The following is a 16,311-nucleotide window of genomic DNA, read 5'->3' as shown; positions in this document are numbered from 1 at the left end:
CTTGATTGTGTCCGAGATCGCGAAGTCTTTGAAAAATGGGACAAGATACGCTGGAATAGAGTTGGGATTTGGAGTCTGGCCGCCAACCTATAGAACAGAGAAGAACAGCGAGTTAGAGCATGACGGTAACACTACAATAAGAAAGAAGGGAAGTACAAAGACACTCACCACGGGTAATGAAGGCGAGGTGGTTAAGAGTTAAGTCTGAAGGAATGTCCGCGGACAGAAATTGTCCTGATACGTATAAAGGGTAATGGTGCCATACTTTGTCTGAGGAGGTAGTACGAAGCAAGAGGGGTAGCTTCTGAGGACGTACACAGAATGACTGGTAACCCACACCGACATCTTTGGTGCTTTTCTTAAGGAAGTAGTGGGAGAAGATGTCACGGCTGGTGATTTTGGGCTCGCCAGTTCTATTGTAATCGTTCGCAGCATACATAGTTCTCCAGAAGCTTTTTATACCTTGGCAGGGGGGATGTTGAAGTGGTTGCACACCTCGACATCCAAGAGAGTGAGGGGCAACCGCAGACCGGCAATAATTTGTCCTACCGTAATCACAAGGTGCCCGGGACGACAGGGAACTAGGTGAGGGTAGTGGGTGATGGATGGCACGTGTTCTAGGGTTATGTTGGCTGGAATGCCATAAGCAACCCTAATTGCGTCTAAATTAGGACGGCGGCATCGTGAGGGTGGAGGTAGCAAAGAGACTGGGCTCCCGGAGGTGGATGGGGCTGCTGTATGGGCAAGAGGAGGCGGGGACGCTATTGGGGGTGAGCGGGAAGTGGAAGAGTCATCAGAGTTAGAGCCCGACATCAGAAAAACGGAGAAACAGGCGCAGAATATGGAAAGAACTCACTATTTAGTTTGATCAAAAGTAAAACAAGCCTAGAAAACGTACCAAAGGGAGCAAGGAGAGTGGATACGCCTGAGGTGAGGTCCGAAAGGATGAAAAAACTGCCAAGAAACCAGCAGAGTGCATGCAAACTGGAGGTTGATCGGAAGGGAGTGAAGGAGAGAGCAGTGGAAAACCAAGGGAGAGTGAAAGTGAAATGAGGAAGAGGGAGAGGGAAGGGTGTTTAAATAGGAAAAGGGCAAAAATGTAACTTCATGGGTTGTGGAGCTCGAGGAGTTAGTTGAGTAGCCCAGCCAGCGATGGACACGTGGAAGCGCAAAGAACGAGGGACGGCTAAAAACGTGCGTGATGATTGCAGTAAGGTTCACACGCAAACCAAGAAAAAAGGGTATGGGCAGCAGAAAGAGTATAACGGTGATGGTTCTCGACCCCGGATCCCTTAACGAGACCGCGGAGTCGAGAAGGGGCATTTGTAGTAGCCTGATGTGTAAAGATGGGACTAAGTCCGCGATGTATAGGATAAGAGGCAACATAAGCAAGAACAAGGAGGAGGAGCGAATCAAGACCGCGGAACCCTAGTCCACGGGGTGTCAGGTGTACGGTCGGCAGGAAGGTCGTAGGATGACATGACAGATGGACGGATCAGATGAGATGAAGAAGGATATAAAAATGAGAAGATGAGGAGAAAAAGAGGAGGTCGCAAGAGAGAAAGAGAGAGCGGAAACAGAATGAGAGAGAAAAAGATAAAGAGAGAAGATTGTGTGAGAGAGTGAGTTTTAGTGTTCATACAGATCCTTCATGGTTAAACTAAACCAAATATACAATATGGTGCACATGAATGTGATTAATAGGTGATAGTTCCAATTTACAATCTCATAACGCGCACACACACACACACATATATATATAGCCCCGCTCTTAAGCGGACTCAACTTAAACACCGAAATATCGAAATACGAAATATACTCACGAAGGGTTTTAGAAAACCTCAAATCTCGCTCATATTCTCACTCTCTTTCCTACTCTCTCTCAGTATTATCGGCGACTCTCTCCCTAAGGATGCCACTAAGATCTTCTCAGGCTGCCCACTTCTTGAGCATTCGCTTCAGACATATCCAGGCGCTTAAGACATATCCTGTTATTTGTTGGGTGTACTGCCTCTTGTTGTTTATGGTTATGCCGAACCTAATAAATACTGCAGTATTGTTACTAATCCGGATTGTTGTGTTACTCAGCCCTATGATTTCCTGTCACTGGTGCTGGTGATAGAAGGTACTGGAGGTTTGATAACTTATTGGAGGGGTAATCAACTACACTGGGAGGCCTCTTCGGATTCAAATCCAGCCAGTATGGTTTCTTTCCATCAAGAGTTCCTTGAACAATTTCCTTACGCTTATTGCTTAAGTTAAAAAATTATTCACCACCTGAGGACCGAGCAGTGTCACTTGAGTACTCTTAAAGAACTCAAACAACTGGTTCTTCTTCTAAGCATTTTTAAGAGTTCCAGGTTCATTTCAACTTCTCATGAGTTAAGACTACCTTTAAAGCTCCAACTTATAAAGTTCCTTTTCTGCGTATCTTATTTTGTCCAAACTCTTCCTGTCTTTTTTTTTCTTAACAAGAAAGTCCTGTAATTTTTCAGATTTCAACGTGTTGGCAGCTGGAGATAAGCAGCTTCACCAACAGGCTTTAGACTCGTTACAGTGGCAGTAAAGACAATGTTTAAGTTATCAGAATGAGAAAATGAAGTCCAAGTTTGTTGTTTTATCCACTCTGGAGGAAATTCTTCCAGAAAAAATTGGTATGAAGAGAAACAGGGAACCATATTGATTTTCTTCCTTTCAAGTTTGATCAAGATTTTATATTGGGGCATCGCGTTGGCAGAATGTATATTCGCTACAGCGCTGTGGTATATATAAATCAGAAAGGATGATTTTGGATGAGTAAATGCTTATCTAAACAAGCCTATAGTGACCCTCAGTCGTCAGGTAGGTGCTAATTTTCAAGTAGGTGTTGAAAACCCATTATGTATTGGCGACTCTCTATCGGATATGATATTTTCTTTTAGTAAAATGTTTAGTTATTAAAACAGTATTACTCTCTAGTGCGTGAAGAACAAGGTTACTAGTCAAAATTCACCATTCATGAGTGTATGAAAGGAAGATGATGCCCAGGGAAATTGTCAATTTGTGCCGACAGTGCCTGGCAATTGTTTTCTTTGAATCTTCGAGAACAAAGGCACTGATAGTTGCACTGACCACATTATTCACTAAACCTAGTAAAAGTGGTGCGTGTGTGGTAATTCCTTGGGTTTCAGCGCCAAAGTTGTGTTGTACCTTATTTTCTGTTGTATTAATCTCAGATTCTACGAAGTCAATTTCGTCAGATTTAAAAGAAAAAGATGTGAAGGTAAATACATGCCTCGACCAGTCCACCATCTAGTTTCTAGAGTGTGTTTTCAAGATCTTCAAAAAGGCTGATGGTAAAATCAAACAAATCCGTCATATTTGGTGGTATTGGCAAAAGCAAGATAAAAGAACGTGCAACATTGAGTTTGCTGGTCTTACCGAAAACCCTTGGGAAAGCAGTTCATTTGTTCAATTATATTTACATGCCGAAGTTAGTGAAATGGGTTCTCCATTGATTTTATAATGCTTTCTAACCCTGATCTGTATGTTGGATGAAAAAGCTGCACCCCTAACTCATTCTTTAATAGAGCATTTGAGACACGTTTCTGTCCCGGCAGTACCTGTGCCTGGCTGCTTGAACCTAACATATCAGAGTAATTTCTTGTTTTGATCTGCCCAGGCCATTTTTTCTCAATTAAGGTATGAGCAAATGCAAATACTTCAGCACGCGAGGCTGGGTCATCATCGACAATGTTGTATATTCTCCTGATACAAACATCATTAGTAACACAAGATACTATATTGTGTGAAGTAGAATATATATGTGGACTGTATATAACACACTAACACAGGGACTAAAATTAGAATAATCCCACTTCCAGTCCTAAAAAGAAAAAAGACGAGACATATATTCTACCCAGAAGATGGCTTGCGAATACTGGCTCTCAGTGCTTCACAAATGTCAGCAACATGAACTCGGGATGTATACTGTCTAGCTCCCCTTAGCCTCTGGCTATCTGTCAAAGATCTCTGCTTAAGTATGGTGTCCAGAGCAATGAAAGACATCATTATTAATAAGATAAAATGGTGAAGTACGACAGAATTAATGAAAATCAAGGCACACATACGACTAGACTAAGAAGTTAAATATTATATGGATGTGGTGGAGATGTGAACAACAAACTAGTTTTACTGCTAGAAGAACATTTTCCAGCAAATAACTCAAACAGGGAGAATATCAATTTTCCAGCAGTATTCTCCCAATAATGATATATGTCTTTTAGACAGACTTGGCCAAAGACCTCGCACACATTTTCAAGCTCACTGCATGAATGACACAACTCTGTCTTTTTAATATCACCGCATACAACTATCCACTTAACAACACAAAACGGCTGTTTACTGTTGAAGTATGTAGTGTCGGTCTCACATATTCTATAAGTGTGAGACCGTACCTTATTTAGCTTGTTGCTATTTAGGTTATTCCATCTCTAGTATAAATATATGCATTGTAGGTTAGGGTAAATATACTCTAAACCCTACCTTCTTCTTGTGCCTCCATCCTTTCTTCATCTTCTTCTTCTACACACTCAATCCCTTTAACCTAACAAGCTAACCACCATATGTATCTCCTAGCATAAATAACATGGTATCGGAGCCGACTCTGTTTAGAGAATGCTAGGAGAGAGATCCTCAGTTCCAAGGTTCCAGTTTTAGTATTAGTTGGTGTCTTAGTATTGTTTCGCTTCCGCAATCTCTCGGTATTGATAAAGAGGAGACGCCTCGTCTCTCAAGTTTTTTGCGCTTTGTATTCGTTTTCATCAAGTGAGTTTTTCTTCTCTTTACAATGACTGATGTTCCAAAATCCGATGAATTCGGTAATACGTCTGTTTTCTCTGTTGGTATGACCTCTGTCAAATTGGAGGGTGTTGCTAATTACCTTCAATGGGCAGAGGCAGTTACTGTTTATCTTACTCGAAAAGGTAAGGAAAATCATTTGATAGATCCCCCAGATGATAAAGGAAAGACAACCTGGACAAAAGATGACGCCTTGGTTAAGAATTTCCTGTGGAATACTATGGAGAAAGATGTTTGTAATACTGTGCGGTTTTTTAAAACCTCGAAGGAGATTTGGGAGTATCTACAAGAATCATACTCTCAATCTCGAATACTTCTCGTATCTTTTCAGTTGTATGAGAACATCTTTGATCTCACTCAAGGAGATATGTCTATCTCTGAATATTACAATTCTCTTCGTAGCAAGTGGAAGAACTGAATATATATCACCCACTTACTACAGACATAAATCAGTTGAAGAAACAAAGGGAGGAATTTCGAGTCTCCAAATTCCTATCTGGGCTACGTCCCGAGTTTGCTAATGTGAAAGCCCAAGTTCAAGCTGAATCTAAGCTCCTTACTCTGTCTGAGGCTTACTCTCGTTTGTCTCAGATATTCGCACCTCCTCCAAGGCACAATGATGACAAGTCGCGGCTTTATTGATCCCTCCAAGCAAGAATAACAACCCCTCTTCCGGTCGTCGTGGTAATGGCGTGAGGAGGTAGAGGGGGGGTCGGGTCGGGGGGTGGTCGTACCCCCAGGGAGTGGCCGTGGTCGTGGTATTGGAAGTTTTGAGCCTTGTGAGCATTGGGGGCACAAATCATAGTGCTGATTTTGTTGGGATATAACAGGGCGCCCACCTTTGCACAAAGCCAACAATGCCACAAAGGTTGATCGAAAGTGACCGATTTTCAACGAGTTCAAGAAGACTTTGCAGCCCCGATGAAGCGGATACAAGCTATTCCAGTTCATCAAGTTTGTCCGACTACCCCATCGCGACCCTAGCCGATTCGTAAAACATGTCTTCATACAAGTGGTAACAACTCTTGGGTTATTGACTCGGGAGCTTCGATCATATGACGTAATCCCCGTTGTTTTCTAGTCTTGCGTATACTCACACACCATCATATGTCACATTAGCAAATGGGGCTAAGGCTAGTATTCTTGGTCGGGGGTACTATTCAGTTAACTTCGTAATATATCACTTGTCTCAGTCTTGCTTATTCGAAATTTCCCCTTAATCTATTGTCGTTCATCGCCTCACCCAATCTCTTCAATTTGTAATGTCATGTTTTCTTCCACTCATGTTGTGTTTCGGGATCTCTACGACAAAGACACTAGTTGGTGGGGGTATGAGCATGGGGGCATCTATTACTTTCAAGATGATTATGGGCACTCTCACCGTATGTGCTCTTACAGATCTCGATCTCTCTGCTCAGCTGGCATAGACGCGTCTTGGTCATCTTCCTCCTCGGCTAGTTTTTGAAGTTTAGTTCCCAAGATTTCTTCTAGTATTCAGTCTTTTAGGTTGTGAGGTTTGTGAGTTAGCTAAACATCGCCGTATACTACTTACAAAAATAGGTTAAATAAGTGTTCTAGTGCTCCTTTTCAGTTAGTCCATTCAGATGTCTGGGGTCCTTGTAGAACCACTGGCCTTTTTGGAGCCAAGTATTTTATTACATTTATAGATGATTTTTCTCGTGTTTGTTGGGTCTATATTATGGAAAATCGTTCTCAAGTATTCTCTGTTTTTCAAAAATTCTATGCTGAGATTACTAATCAGTATTCTGCACACATGCATGTTTTTCGAACTGATAATGCCAAAGACTATACCTCTACAATATTCCAGAGTTTTTTAGATGACCATGGAATTACACATCAAACCTCCTGTGTGGATACACCTCAACAAAATGGGGTTGCTGAGAGAAAGAACAGACCCATTCTTGAAGTCGCCCGCTGCTTAATGTTTCAAACAAATCTCCCAAAGTTTTATTGGGCAGAGGCAGTCCTTACTGCCACATACTTGATTAATCGTATGCCCTCTTCAGTATTAGGAGGCAAAACACCATACTCTGTTCTTTTTCCTGGTCAATCTTCTTTCCATCTTCCCCCTCGGATTTTTGGTGTGGTTGCGCTTTGTTCATAATCTTAAGCCAGGTCGTGATAAGTTAGACTCTCGTGCTATTAAGTGTGTTTTCCTTGGGTATTCACGTACACAGAAAGGGTACAAGTGTTATAGTCCTCATCTGCGCAAATCATTTGTCTGTGCTGATGTTACCTTTTTTGAAGATGTCCCGTTTTACTCTTCAAAAGGGAAGATGTCCTCTGAACCATTTGAGGATTGTGTTATGCCATCTGGTGGTGCTGGATATGATCTTGGTGAAAATGAGGGAGTGAGTGAAGAAGGAGCGCTACCTGCGCCCACTGATAGCCTTCCAGGAGCACAGGCGCGCCCAGTACCTTCAGTTGCCATTCCAGAGTTTGAGGCCGAAAGTTCAACTGCTCCGCTGCCCTCACCTCTTCCCACTGTGTCTGTGGATCCTATTGCCATTCCATCTGACCTTGATGTTCCGATTGCACTCCGAAAACTTGAACGTCCACCTGCCAGTATGCGTCTTCCTAGTAAGTATGCTCAGTATTCTATTTCTAAGTATGTTTCCACTAATCATTTACCACCATCTGTCAAGTCTTTTGCTACGTCCTTGTTGTCTGTCTCTGTCCCGTCTAACTACAGGGATGCTCTATCTCATCCTGGCTGGAAGCAAGCAATGGACGAGGAGTTGAGTGCCTTGTATTCTAATGACACTTGGGTTCTTACAGATCTTCCTTCTGGGAAGAAAGCAGTTGCTTGTAAGTGGGTTTTCACTATTAAGCATAATCCGGATGGTACTATTTCTCGTTTAAAGGCTCGTCTAGTTGCAAAAGGCTTTACCCAGACATATGGTATTGATTACTCCGAGACGTTTTCTCCGGTTGCAAAGCTCGCCTCTGTGCGTGTTGTGATTTCTCTTGCCGTTCATCATCACTGGCTTCTGTTTTAGTTAGATGTTAAGAATGCCTTTTTACATGGCGATCTTCTGGAGGAAATCTATATGGTTCAACCTCCTGGTTTTGTTGCTCAAGGGGGGAAAGTCTGTCGATTAAAGAAGTCTCTTTATGGGCTCAAGCAGTCTCTTAGAGCTTGGTTTTGCGAAGTTTAGTCGGGTTTGATGGCTAATGGAATGACTAGGTGTGAATATGATCATTCCGTTTTACCGAAAAGACCCAAAGAAGGGATTATTGTCTTAGTTGTGTATGTTGATGATATCATTGTCACAGGGTCTGACAAACAGGGTATTGATCGACTTAAAGTCAATCTCTCAAGACAGTTCCAGACCAAAGATCTAGGAGAACTGAAGTATTTCTTAGGCATTGAAGTTACGGGTTCCCCCGGTGAAATTCATCTCTCATAGAAAAGTATGTATTAGACCCGCCGATGAAACGGTAATTTAGAGCTCGCCCGATGAGAGACTCCTATGGATTCGAACGACAAACTCCAGTCGGATGTTGGAGAGATGTATGCCGATATTGAGGGATACCGTAGATTGGTGGGAAAGCTGATCTATGCTACTATTACTCGCCCCGATATCTCCTTTGCAGTCAGTGTAGTATCTCAGTATATGCATGCACCATGGATTCCTCACTACCAGGCAGTTATTCGTATTCTGAGGTATTTGAAAGGTTCTCCTGGTCGTGGATTGGTCTATCGTTCTAATGGAAATTTTGATGTTGTTGGATATTCAGATGCTGATTATGCAGGATCAGTTTCAGATAGACGTTCCACCACTGGGTATTGTACTTTCCTTTGTGGAAATTTGGTGACATGGAAGAGTAAAAAGCAAACAGTTGTGTCAAAGTCTAGTGCAGAGGCTGAGTATAGAGCTATGGCTCAAGGGATCGCGAAGTTAATGTGGATTCAATGACTGCTACATGAGTTAGGTTTCGAGGTACGACCATCGATCCCTCTTCATTGTGACAATCGGTGCAGCCATTCATATCGCTTCTAATCCAAAGATTTCATGAGAGAACTAAGCACATAGAGGTAGATTGTCATTATGTCAGACATAAGGTTGAAACAAAGGAGATAAGTACTCCTTATGTGGCTTCTCGAGATCAGTTAGTTGATATCTTCACCAAACCAGTGATTCGTCCAGTTCTGAGTTATATTGGTAACAAGTTGGGCATGAGCGATATCTATGCTCCAGCTTGAAGGGGGTGTTGAAGTATGTAGTGTCGGTCTCACACATTCTATAAGTGTGAGACCGTACCTTATTTAGCTTGTTGCTATTTAGGTTATTCCATCTCTAGTATAAATATATGCATTGTAGGTTAGGGTAAATATACTCTAAACCCTACCTTCTTCTTGTGCCTCCATCCTTTCTTCTTCTTCTTCTTCTACACACTCAATCCCTTTAACCTAACAAGCTAACCACCATATGTATCTCTTAGCATAAATAACATTTACATATCATACAATCCCTGTCCCAATTCCCTTTTTTATTTCAACCGAGCCTTCATGTCGGGGTGAAGCACGACCGGCAAATATTTGATCTAAAATTGAAATCGAAATTGGCAGGTATTGTGCTCATCTTCCAAATTTAACTTTTTAGTTTGCTCTCATTCTTCCAATTAGATTTTAGCTGTAAGACAGCCAAGAAAAAAATTAGTTAGAGCCATCATCAACGCCATTGCTAAATTATATGAATCTGCAGTAATTGTCGACAGTATATGGTTCAGTTATATATGGTTCAATAATAGGTAGAGCAATTGATCGAAGACTAGCATAAATTAATCAACAAATAAATGAGAAATTCAGATTGACTTAATTAATCAACTCAATTATATAATGTCAAGCAATCAAGATCAGATATATAAATCTTTCATTTCAATATCTCATATAAAAACCATATTCAAAACCAAGCATTTTTCAATACAGGGCAATCAGACTAACTGAATCAAATCATACTCAAACAAACCTCTACCATGCAAGCACAGAAAGATACAACATAACCCCATTCATCCTATTATCAGAAAAGAAAACTTCAATACATTCATCTATCTACAGTACTAATCCATAACAATCCGAATTAGTAATAATACTACAGTATTTATTAGGTTCGGCATAACCATAAACAACAAGAGGTAGTATACCTAACAAAAAACAGGATATGTCTTAAGCGCCTGGATATGTCTGAAGCGAAGAATGGGAAATGAAGTCTAACCTTGAGGCCTGATTCGACAACAAGATTGACAAACCCAGAAGCCAAAAGTGCATATATATGCATAACAGTCACACCCGTATAATGGAACTTTCACCTTCTTAGTATGAAGAGAGGAAAATTAGAATTGGCTGGCTAACTAAATTTGTCACACTGCTTTAAACTCCACTGCCAAAATTTTAGTTTATGGATATAAACTGACCTTACTTCTAACACAATCAAATGCCTTTTTAGCATCACCACTAAACAGATGTGGGCTTGTAGTGTACCTGGAAAGAAAATTATGGGCATAACTGCATAAGTAACAATATCATTCATCTATCAAGATACTCTCTAAGAATCACAACCAAGAGAAAAGAAAAACATACAAATAAGCATGGGAAAGTTCTCAATGTTGAATGAAGATCTCATCCATCTCTTCAGCAAAAGAAAGATAATTTCTTCTGTTACTATCCATAGCTTTTTTTTCAAACTTTATTTGTTCTTTCTCTCTAAGTACTCTGCGACTGTGAAGTTGACTAAGACGAAGAGAAGAAGAAGAAGAAGAAGACATGGTTATTAACGTTTTTGTAGGGGAAAAAAAAGCTAGAGCTGAAACGAATATGAGTATGTGACTAAGAAAATGTAATTATTCTTTTGCTGGGATTTTAGTGTTGAAACTGAAATCTTTACTGAGATTCTTTTCTATTCTCTGTCAACTCTCTGTCTCTGAAAAAAAAAGTTGGGGAGAGAATAGGAGAGAGGGAGTGAGTGAGAGAGTTTTGAGAAAACCCTTCGCGAGATTATTTTAGAAATTTCGGTTTTTTAAGTAAAGTCCGTAAACAGACGTCCGGGACTATATATATATATATATATATATTGCGGACTTCCCGTACAAAAAATAATCTAGACCAAAATAAACCAACTTGAATTCTCGTGAATTTATTCCCTCTCTCTCATCTCTCCACTTTTTTCTCCTATAGAACCCACACTCTCTCTCCACTTTTCCTCTCTCCTCTCTCTACGCCCTCTCTCCTCTCTCCAATTTTTTGCTGCCAACTCTCTCTTCTTGATTCAGAGACAATATAATTTAGAACAATATAACATTGTTTATAACTAATTAATCATATCAGATTCTTAGAAGTGGCTGAGTTTGGATAAGATCATACCACAGACAGAGGGCATGAACACAACGTCACAGTAAAATCTGTACCAGTTGAGCAGCATTGCAATCCTATCCACTTGCGAGCAATATATTCTACCATAGCTGCATGTGAATATTGACTGAGTACATCATAATCACTTTCAAATGCAAGCTGAAAATTAATATCTTCTGCTGAAAAGAAATGAACCCATGGCGAAAATGAGACTATCTATTAGCCAAAGAAATACATAAAATTGAACTTACATTGTCACAATATGCACATCTTCCTCAGCTAGGAGCCTAGGACAGGTTTCTTGTTGGGTTTGGCCATTGCCATATCAAACCGTGGCACGCGAATGGCTCCTCCAGCTGAAAACTTATGACATGAACAAGTATTTGGGTTTAACAAGTGAGAAATAATAAGGGCTAAATGATAATGGTATCTATCTTAAGCTTCAATAATGATGTCTGCTTTTGAACTTTGGAAACAAGATATATATGGAAATGAGAGGCACTCTATAGATTAAGAAGTCAGAACCAGTAAATTAAATTTGCTATGTTGCATGTGCATAAGTTATTGCAAAATCAAAAAACAAAGACTAAATAAACAATTGAATGTTACAGCATGGACAATGATGCCTTCATTTAGTTGACCGCATTATTTATTTTTTAAAGAGTAAAAGCTTAACCTTACCACTTGTTAAAGATACATATGACTCAATCTTACAACAAGAGCATACCCTCAACTCTTCCTAAAAAGTTTGATGAAAACAAACAACAAAATATCTGATTAAACCCATCCCAAACCATCAAACCAACACTTATCCCTCTATCTCTAGATTCTAGACACACACCTTAGGGATTGAGAAAGAGAGCAAGCTCCGCGCACACTCCCAAGCGCACACTCATTTGGGGGAGTACACACACTCTAAGACACTACGACAGATTGGAGGGGAGGAAAGAGCACCACATTTTCCATGTAAATGACAACATATTATTATGTGATCCACAGACTCACTGCCACACATGCATGCATCACAAAAAAAAAAACAAAAAAACTTCTGAGGAACGAAATATATATTGCCTGCACTAATTAACAAATAAGAAAAACTTAATGCAATAAACTATTTATTACTTCGTTTTTTGATATCTTAGATTTATCAATTAAACTATTCATTTGTAATTAGTATCAGGAATCAAAGGCATGATTCAAATAGTTCAATCAATAGAAAATATATATGTTTAAATTTCCTATGAACGTGAAATGGTATATATATTCTCTTTTGCGGTAGAAATTGGTGAAACCAATCTGGGGAGTAAGAAAAAGAGTTTTTTTTTTATGGTCGGGATTGTTCTAAACTATATTAATCTGGGGAGTAAGAAAAATAGTTTTTTTTATGGTCGGGATTGTTCTAAACTATATTGTCTCTGAATCAAGAAGAGAGAGTTGGCAACAACAAATTGGAGAGAAGAGAGAGGGCGTAGAGAGAGGAGAGAGGAAAAGTGGAGAGAGTGTGTGTGGGTTCTAATAGGAGAAAAAAGTGGAGAGATGAGAGAGAGGGAATAAATTCACAAGAATTCAAGTTGGTTTATTTTGGTCCGGATTATATTTTGTACGAGAAGTCCGCATTAGAGCATTTCTGTATATATATATATATATATATATATATATATATATATATATATATATATATATAGTGCATGTTCTCTCTCCTCACTATATCGTTCTATTATCAAATTATAATCACCTCCTTAACATATGAACATTTCGGCCAATTTCAAAAGTATTGGGAGAATTAAAATTTTTGTTTTTTAAAACACCGAAAAAAAATGGAAATAACATAAAAAAAAAAAAAAAAAAAAAAAAAAAAAAAACCCCTACGTAATCTAAATCTCTTCCCTAATAAAAATTTATGCTAGCCGAACTTGCATATTCTCCAGTCTGCTCAAGATCATATTTTTCTCTTTCCATCGAATTATGAGTATGTTCTTTTAGGACCGTGGAAAACTCTAGATGTCATTCCCTACCTTATCAGCGGTTCCAAGAATGCAGTTGTTGACGGATTTATTCATTGGTTTGGAAGTGGTCGGCCTTTTCTCAAGTTTCCGAAATTACTGGTTTCTTTTGATATCAAGGAGGAGGCTTTCCAAGAGATACCACTGCCCAAGGGTTAGTTTTAACTATAATGGTGATGATTCTAGCACACAAGTTGGGGAGTTCAGTGGATTGCTTTGTATTTTTCATAGAGTTTATGGAAAGGAAGTTGAGGAATGGGTCATGAAAGAATATGGTGCTGTAGATTTTTGGACAAAATTATTTAATGTTGGAACACCCATAAGTTGGGACTTTGAAATTCATTCCTCCATACATTCCCTTTGTAAGACTGAATACTTTTAGAAACCATGTAAAGAAAATGACTTTGCTGCTTGAACAATACTTGTAATCTGAAGAGAAGAATATGAAGAAATTAAGAAGAATTCTAAATTAAGCACTAGGTTATTTAGGAATGACGAAAATAACTCACTACCTTGGTGCCTTGAGAATGCTTGTATCTTCTTGTGACGTACTATTGCCTACATATATATTGGGATTAGACTCAATATTCTTATCACTCTTCGCTCTTCTGTATCAGCTGAGTATAGAATCCATCCCTGTATTTATCTTGTTTGTATCAATTGACAGTTTTCATAGAGTATTCATTAATAGAGTTTAATCCATAGGTCAAGATGTGTCGGCTGCGTTTGTTCTTCTTTGTGACGTTAATGTTCAATGTGGCATGGGTATCTTTAGCAAACAATGGAAAACTAAGGAGAAATGGATGGATGTTGGTGTGGTATAACCCAAAAACAAACTCAATCAGGACATTTAAGAAGTTTCACTTTGAATATCATAAAGCATACAGTTATATACAAAGCCTTCTCTCACCAAAAGTTATCAGTGGAATCATCCAGTCTAGCACATCACTGACATAAAAGAATATGGAAGAAAAGAAAGGTAATTTGAGCTTACCAATATTACAATATTGCATTTAATTTATGCAGTTTCGTGATTTTAATGTGTTAGAGCTTATTTTATCTGTGTTAACTCATTTATGTTACACTATCTCTGTACGATCTATCTCTTTGTGTTGAAATTTTCTTTTGGTAAAAATTGTTATTCTTTTATTAGTGTGTGGATATGATCTCCTTTGTACTCTTTTGTTGCTTTTTAAAGAAAAAAAAACATAAGAGCATTGATGCCCAAGCCTCTTGGAGGCTTAAGGGGAGCCTCAAAGGCATTTGAGGTGTAATCCTCAATGTCCAACAAAACGCATTGGAGTCAATAATTGGAAAATACAAGTAATGAATGAAATCAAACTTAGAACTTGAAATATGAGATACTACAAGTGAAACGAATGAAATAATTAAAATACCTTTAAAATAACTTATGCTTCTTGCACTACCCGTGAAGACAATTTTTTTTTTTTTTTTGTTATTCACCCAGTAGCAAAGTAGATGTTTATGTTTCATTAAACGTCACTATGAGATGGCATCAAAATTGGATGCAGATACATTATAGCTATTAAATTTTCATATATCTCTCTGTATTATCTGGAGGTTGTCATGTCCCTGCTAGGTCGATACTAAGTCTTCAGTGTTAGATGGGATTTTGTTGCAACTTGATTGCCAAGCACAAGTATCAGTATCCTAGCATTTGGTCACTATAAATGTCCACATTAGTTCACACAGGGCAATTACCTTTGCCAGCAGTAGTGAATCGACTTCCCAATGGACAAAAGATGAAGAAGCAGGAAACATTCCTTTTTCTTGGAACATTTGGTCTACATTCCTTTTAGAGTCTAACATTATTATTTTATAAAGTCGTAATTTTTTTGATGTTTGTAATATTGAGAGATGCAAATTACTTAAGTTTAGCAATTCTTTGCATATTGACTGGGAAAAAAAAAACCTTCTATAATTAAATTTAAAAACCAAAACGTTGTTTCATATAATTTAAAATGGCTTTAGAAAATTGTTTCATGTTCTTACTCCTGATGATTAGCTGAACATGTATAATTTGTAATTGAATAACAAGTGATCTCTTTTTTCAATTGGACTTTAGATGAGTGCTCAAGTATTGTGTTGAATATTGATAAACATCGCTATTAGTAGAATGAAGGTTAGTTCCCTTAAAGGATCTTGAAGGTGATTTTTTTTCCTGTAATTCTATGTATCATTTGCTCCAAACATTGCATATATCAATCATGATAGGTGCTTTGATGATATTTATATTATTTCAGGTTTCGTAGCTAGCATAGTAAGGTTATACGCCATGGTATAGAAATTTTTTATTTGTATCTAACAATCCAATAATGCTGAATTTGATATGGTCACTTATTATTGCATTTATCATTGAAACATAAAGTTCTAACTAATTTAAAGATGAAATGGGGACTTTGAAGTTGTGCATTTGTAAGGATGTTAAGCAAAAACTAAATATGAGAACTACGAAGCTTCCTACTTCTGTTTAGAAGGGGAAGAAGTCACGAGCCAGTACATGAGTTCCACGAGTATTTATATATCCTCATAACAACAACAAGAATAACTCATGCATTAGGTCTGTTCAATGCTATATATATATAGCCCCGCTCACAGACGGACATCCGTAAAACGGACTTAGCAAAAAAAGTGAAATTTCACGAAATATACTCATGAAAGGTTTCAAAAAACCCCAAACCTTGCTCCTATTCCCTCTCTCCTATTCTCTCTCCCATATCTTTATTCGTGACTTACCGCGACTCTCTCCCTCCTAGTACTCTCTTTCTCTATAAAAGGGTTTCTCTTTTCTCTCTTTCTCATCTTATAAGCCTAAACAAAAAAAAAAAATCAACTGGCTTTACACATACAAGCTTTGCGAATCTCGATTACACGTAAGTTTAGTTTTTTTTTTGCTAACATCAATATCCATTGTTGCATCTTCAAAGAAACCAACTGTTCGTCATTGTTTGTGCTTGCTTTAGTAGTTATTAGTTTCAAGTTCACACATTAGTGGGTCTTTGTGGGTTATGCCAGTAGCTTGGTTACATAGTTCAATATTGACTGATGCTTTGGTATCCATACCTTCAAGCTTCT

At 38.6% G+C, this 16,311-nt stretch overlaps 2 protein-coding genes, 1 long non-coding RNA gene and 1 pseudogene across 3 annotated transcripts; 3 read left to right on the top strand and 1 right to left on the bottom strand.

Annotated features, from left to right (window-relative positions):
• The first annotated feature begins 2,146 nt into the window (after positions 1-2,146).
• On the top strand, positions 2,147-2,942 carry LOC147482604 (uncharacterized). The gene is made up of 2 exons (XR_015206428.1): positions 2,147-2,200; positions 2,496-2,942. It is a non-coding gene; the product is annotated as an uncharacterized LOC147482604 (long non-coding RNA).
• Positions 2,943-3,164: 222 nt separating this feature from the next.
• LOC147482603 (uncharacterized) lies at positions 3,165-4,049 on the bottom strand. The gene is made up of 2 exons (XM_086580059.1): positions 3,899-4,049; positions 3,165-3,747 (listed from the first exon to the last, which is right to left on the bottom strand). Exons 1-2 carry the CDS (start codon positions 4,045-4,047, stop codon positions 3,474-3,476), a joined length of 423 nt encoding a protein of 140 aa, XP_086436185.1. The 5' UTR covers positions 4,048-4,049; the 3' UTR covers positions 3,165-3,473.
• A 779-nt stretch (positions 4,050-4,828) lies between these two features.
• Positions 4,829-5,481, top strand: LOC147482602 (uncharacterized). The gene is made up of 2 exons (XM_086579355.1): positions 4,829-5,158; positions 5,242-5,481. The coding sequence occupies exons 1-2, from the start codon at positions 4,829-4,831 to the stop codon at positions 5,479-5,481; spliced, it is 570 nt and encodes a 189-aa protein (XP_086435481.1).
• Positions 5,482-8,333: 2,852 nt separating this feature from the next.
• Positions 8,334-9,229, top strand: LOC147482601 (secreted RxLR effector protein 161 pseudogene; annotated as a pseudogene).
• Positions 9,230-16,311: the final 7,082 nt, after the last annotated feature.

The sequence above is a fragment of the Coptis chinensis genome, chromosome 8, assembly GCF_015680905.1.
Source record: "Coptis chinensis isolate HL-2020 chromosome 8, ASM1568090v1, whole genome shotgun sequence".
Lineage (NCBI taxonomy): Eukaryota > Viridiplantae > Streptophyta > Magnoliopsida > Ranunculales > Ranunculaceae > Coptis > Coptis chinensis.
Note: the sequence above shows the minus strand (reverse complement) of the source record. Positions and strands in the feature narration are given on the sequence as shown.